Source organism: Erythrolamprus reginae, chromosome 5, assembly GCF_031021105.1.
Source record: "Erythrolamprus reginae isolate rEryReg1 chromosome 5, rEryReg1.hap1, whole genome shotgun sequence".
Taxonomy (NCBI): Eukaryota; Metazoa; Chordata; class Lepidosauria; order Squamata; family Dipsadidae; genus Erythrolamprus; species Erythrolamprus reginae.
This window is the reverse complement of record NC_091954.1, coordinates 18,947,229-18,953,228: the sequence shown is the minus strand read 5'-3', so window position 1 is coordinate 18,953,228 and position 6,000 is coordinate 18,947,229. Positions and strand designations below refer to the sequence as shown.

The 6,000-nt window shown below is 42.5% G+C and overlaps 1 protein-coding gene across 2 annotated transcripts in view; it reads right to left on the bottom strand.

Annotated features, from left to right (window-relative positions):
- Nucleotides 1-1,612: 1,612 nt before the first annotated feature.
- SUPV3L1 (Suv3 like RNA helicase) overlaps nucleotides 1,613-6,000 on the bottom strand; it is a 37,241-nt gene continuing 32,853 nt past the window's right edge. For both annotated transcript variants that reach the window (XM_070752185.1, XM_070752186.1), the window contains 2 exons: nucleotides 5,305-5,453; nucleotides 1,613-2,093 (listed from right to left, as the gene is read on the bottom strand). In XM_070752185.1, the coding sequence (XP_070608286.1) occupies nucleotides 1,670-2,093; nucleotides 5,305-5,453 (573 nt within the window). In that variant the 3' untranslated portion in view covers nucleotides 1,613-1,669. The remainder of the gene's footprint in view (nucleotides 2,094-5,304; nucleotides 5,454-6,000) is intronic.

The following is a 6,000-nucleotide window of genomic DNA, read 5'->3' as shown; positions in this document are numbered from 1 at the left end:
TGCACAAAATCTTAACAATCCCTTCTGTCCTCCAGACTATACAGATTGAGTTCATGAAGTCTTTCCTGATATGTTTTACTGATTAAGACCTTCCACCATTTTTGTAGCCCGTCTTTGGACCCATTCAACTTTACCAATATCTTTTTGAACTGAACACAGTATTCCAAATGCTTCACAAATGACTCACATTTATGACGGCTGCAGTGTCCCATGATCACCTTTTGCAACCTTCTAATAAGCAAAGTCAACAGAGAAATCAAACTGACTTAACAACTTGATTACTTATCTTAACAATTGAAGTGATCCACTTAACAAATGCAGCAAGAACCTTAAAAGGGGACAAAACTAATTTAACAAAATTTCCCACTTAGCAACATAAATTTTGGACTCAACTGTGGTCATTGAGGACTACTGTATTATGCCCACGTTGCAATCCGTCAGTGACTTAACTTCTCCTTTTCTCCTTATTATAGCTATGGAACAAGCCTAAGAGCATGACTCACTGCTAACCAGTTAACATTTAAGTGATATTTAGGTTCTTTTGACAAATTTACCTAGCTGGGGTCTACATTGGGGTCTCTAACCTCGGCAACTTTTAAGACTTGTGAACTTCAACTTAGCAAGCTGGATGAGAAACTCCGAGAGTTGAAATCTGTTGTGGTTAGCTCTGGCCCAGCTCCTGCCCCAAGGACTGTAGATGTGGGGGAGACATCCACATGCTGCAGGCCTGTTTCCCCCCCCCCCCCCCGTGGAATCTGCTGATGAAGGCTCCTCTGACCAAGAAGACATGAGTGACAGGGAGGAGAGTGTGGCAGACAGCTCAGAAGGAGATCAATTATCTAGCTCCTCCTTGGATTCGAAACAAGAGTTAATGATACAGCCACGCATGCGGAGAGCGATGCATAGGCAACAACTGAGAGATTATTATCAAAGAAAATGAGGCCACCTGTGGTTGGGTGGGGCTGTGGTCATTAGAGCAGCCTGTGGGTTTGGCCATTGTGGAGGATTATCTGATCGTTGTGTTTCGTGACTGCTTTACTGGCTTTGACCTTTTGTGTGCTGATTTTTCCCCGCTTTGAAACTAAACCAGGGCAAAGTGTGTTTCACTTTGTGAAAGAAGAAGGACTGTGAATTGCCTCACAGCTGCAAGATAAGTATCACAGAACTGATAAGGGACTTGTACAAATTACCAGTGCTCTTTGCTATACCAAAAGAGGGCTTACGTTAAGTGAATTTTCATTATAAAGAACATTGTTTTGAATTTTCAAACGTGTGTGTGTCTGAAATTTGTACCTGTGAATTTTTGGGAGGAGTCTACCAGAGAGCCCGACAGAACAAAATCCAAAGTCTTAAAGTTGCCAAAGTTGGAGATCCCTGGTCTACATTAATTCAAATGCAGTTGCTCCAGCTATTACAGATAGTCCTCTACTTACAACAGTTTGCTTAGTGAATGTTCTGAACTTCTGATCTCTCGTTTCAATTTTTAAGATGAACATTCCTCACAGTTTTGTTAGCTTTTGTGACAAAGTTTCATTTATGGAGAGGCCCAAAACTCACCGACTTCCCTTTGTTCGTAGTGAGAATTTTAAAAATCTGCGTATGATCAAAAAAATTAATACTTAAGAAACTACTTTTTTATTATTATTATTATTTCAGCAGCGGCATCACTTCATTTCTTTTTTTCTTTGTGTTTGTTTGATGCGTGAACATTAACAGGGTGACCATCCTGTTGAGCCAGCCATTCCTTCTCCAACTGTTTCAGCACCTCTTTGCTGAGGAGCCCCTGTTGTATTAGTCTTTCGGTCAGCGGACCCTTCAACGCGCCCAGCTGCAAGTTCCTGGCTTTAGGTCCTCTTCCTTTGCGGAGGGCCTGGGCCACCACTTTGCTGGTGGAAACCTCTGCCATTTCGGCAGGCGGGAGCCTCTCGTCAGTTCTGGCGCTCTCCGCGGGAAGCCCCACTGCCTCCGGGGTGACTTGGGACGCCTTGATCAATCTCGTAATATTCATCACTCCGATTTGTATGATGTCATCAAGCTGCTTTTGAATTGCCCTCACATGACCAGCATCTGGGAACATGTCCATAAACCGGTAACTGTGTTTTTTTTAAAAAAAACATAAACAAAAAGGTACAGTCAACTTGAGAATAGGAATTCTTGGAAAAATCAAATCACTTCTCTATGTGACTACAAATCCTTTATTGGGGGCATCCCCTGACGGAATTTAGTACTGTCCCAATTCCAAGGTTACCAACATTTGTGGCAAATCCTGGATCTGTAGCTCATTGATGCAAGCAAAATTTATTTATTTTATTTATTTATTTATTTGATTTGTAGGCCGTCCCTCTCCGCAGACTTGGGGCGGCTAACAACAATGATAAAAAACAACATGTAACAATCCAATTTAATAAAACAACTAAAAACCCTTATTATAAAAACCAAACATACACCCAAACATACCATACATAACTTGTAATGGCCATGGGGAAGGAATATCCTAACTCCCCCATGCCTGGCGACAAAGGTGGGTCTTGAGTAATTTGCGAAAGACAAGGAGGGTGGGGGCCGTTCTAATCTCTGGGGGGAGTTGATTCCAGAGGGCCGGGGCTGCCACAGAGAAGGCTCTTCCCCTGGGGCCCGCCAAACGACATTGTTTGGTCGACGGGACCCGGAGAAGGCCAACTCTGTGGGACCTTATCGGACGCTGGGATTCGTGCGGTAGAAATAAAATTGTATTTGTCCTCTCAAAAGTCTACAACAATAGGGTTGTGACTGAATGTAAACATGCCTGGGATAAACATATATCCATCCTAAGATAAAATACAGAAAATAGTATAAGGGCAGACTAGATGGACCATGGGGTCTTTTTCTGCCGTCAGACTTCTATGTTTCTATGTGACATGCAATGTTTCGTTTCAGAATTAATTTTTTTTTAAAGCTTCAAGATTTAAATATTGTACAGGCATCATTTAGCCACTGACTCATTCAGAGACCGTTTGCAATTACAAAGTCAATATAGTCAATAAATGAAGCTGTGACTAGTTGTAGTCTTACTTCAGCTTTCTTTTGTGTTATAGTCTTGCGAAGGTTGCAAATGCAAGGACTGGTCATAAAATTACTTTTTCTTCTTTCTAGTGAAGAAAAAGTAATTTTATGACCAGTCCTTGCATTTGCAACATTCGCAAGTCTGTAATGCAAAAGAAAGCTGAAGTAAGAATACAACTAGTCAAAGTTTCATTTATTGATTATTTTACTTAAAGACCAAGTTGGCAGGTCCAGTGTGGTTGCTAAATGAGGACAACTGTATAGATTAGCATAAAAGCCCTTCATGGCATCAGACCAGAATATCTCCAGGACCGCCTTCTGCTGCACGAATCCCAGCGACCGGTTAGGTCCCACAGAGTCGGCCTTCTCCGGGTCCCGTCGACTAAACAATGTTGTTTGGCGGGACCCAGGGGAAGAGCCTTCTCTGTGACGGCCCCGACCCTCTGGAACCAGCTCCCCCCGGAGATTAGAACTGCCCCCACCCTCCTTGCCTTTCGTAAACTCCTTAAAACCCACCTCTGCTGTCAGGCATGGGGGAATTGAGACATCTCCCCCGGGCCTATACAATTCATATATGGTATGTTTGTGTGTATGTTTGATTTTAATAATGGGTTTTTTAGTATTTTTAAATTATTAGATTTGTTGTACATTGTTTTATTGTTGCTGTGAGCTGCCCCGAGTCTGCGGAGAGGGGCGGCATACAAATATAATAAATAAATAAATAACAACAATAACAATAACAATAATAATAATAAATCTAAGCAAAAGAGCCTATTTCCTTCAAGAACCAAGAGTCCAGGTGGGGGCTGATTCCTGGAGAAAGAGAGAGACATGTCACAGACATTTTGTCAAAGATGGATGTTCACACAAACAGTTCTCTACAGCTCTGTAAATTCATTTATTTATTTAGATCAAGTTGTATGCCATCCAACTTCCTCTGGGTAGCTCACAACCAAAAAAGACAAGACGTACGGTATTAATATTAAAACATCTAAAAAGAGAAATGATTTAAAAAACAATTTAAAAACCACAATAAGACCATACGTATCATTTATGGCCGAATCTTGATGATGGATACCATCTCTGATAGTATACCATCTGATCCATGGCCCCAGGCCTGCCAGAAAAGCCAAGTCTTTACAGCCTTCCAGAAGTCCATTAGGGTGGGGGTAGAGCAGATCTCAGGAAATGCTGGTTCCAGAGAGCCGGAGCCGCCACAGGGAAGGCTCTCCCCTGCAGCCCTACCAGCCAACACTGTTTAGCTGATGGGACCCAGAGAAGACCAACCCTGTGGGCCCTTATTGGTCGCTGGGAGCTATGTGGTAGAAGGTGGTCCCGAAGGCAGTCTGGCCCTAAGCCATGTAGAGCTTTAACGGTAATAACCAACACCTTGAATTGCGTCCGAAGATTCAGTGCAGGCCAGGGAGTGTTTCTGCAACACTCCGTGGCCTACACTAGCCGCCGATTGGTTTCCGGTCACAATTCAAAGTGTTAGTAATGACCTTTAAAGCCCTACATGACATTGGACCAGAATACATCCGGAACCGCCTTCTACCGCACGAATCCCAGCGGCCGATAAGGTCCCACAGAGTTGGCCTTCTCGAGGTCCCGTCGACCAAACAATGTCGTTTGGTGGGCCCCAGGGGAAGAGCCTTCTCTGTGGCGGCCCCGGCCCTCTGGAATCAACTCCCCCCAGAGATTAGAACGGCCCCCACCCTCCTTGTCTTTCGCAAATTACTCAAGACCCACCTTTATCACCAGGCATGTGGGAACTGAGACATCCTCCCCCAAGCTTTTATATTTTATGTTTGTATGTACAGTATGTGTTGTATGGTTTTAAATTGTTGGGGGTTTTAGATATGTTTTATTTTAATATTAGATTTGTCTCACTGTCATATTGTTTCTATTATTGTTGTGAGCCACCCCGAGTCTTCGGAGAGGGGCGGCATACAAATCTAATAAATAATAATAATAATAATTGGGAGCCAGTGCAGCTTGCGGAGAGTTGGTGTAATATGGATGTACTTAGATGCACCCACAACAGTTCGCGTGGCTACGTTCTGGACCATCTATAGTCTCCGAACACTCTTCAAGGGTAGCCCATGTAGAGCGTGTTGCAATAATCTAACCGTGAGGTGATAAAATTATATATTATCACTGGAACAATATATCATTGGGGCAGATTCTCCCAACAGACAATGATTTCTTAACCCGGCCCCTTAAGAAGAGTGGGAGGGGAGAATGACTCTTCTGTTCCAATACCTCAGCCAGAGATAGAGATCAAGGACGTCATGAATGGCTTCAAGGTGGACAAGGTCCTTGATGTTCTTGGCTGGGACCAGGGGCCAGTTAATATGTCGGCAGAGCCAGTCAAACATCACTGGTTCATTCCTACTGAACTGCCGTGCAAACTGGAACACAAAAAGAGACGATTAGAAGAATAGAATAGAATAGAATTTTATTGGCCAAGTGTGATTGGACACACAAGGAATTTGTCTTGGTGCAGATGCTCTCAGAGTACATAAAAGAAAAGGATACATTTGTCAAGAATCATGTGGTCAAATAAGCAATGAAGAAGCAATATTAATAAAAATCTTAGGATATAAGCAACAAGTTACAGTCATACAGTCAACATGGGAGGAAACGGGTGATAGGAATGATGAGAAAAACTAGTAGAATAGAAGTGCAGATTTAGTAGGCAAACAATTTTTCCGCAACAGCAATGCCTTCACATTACCAAACTCTCTCTGCAAAAACTAAGCTCAAGGAGGAAAGCAATTCCTATAGTTTATAACATTTTTTTTTTTACTAAGTTTAGCATTTATGTTCAAATAACAGGCAAAACAATTTACAGTTTTTCAAAGTATCAGCAAAACACTTCCTTTCTCTTAGTACTTTAGACATTGGAAGAAAAAGAAAACAGTGCTCTCTCTAAACAGAGGGGGGTTCTAAGTTACC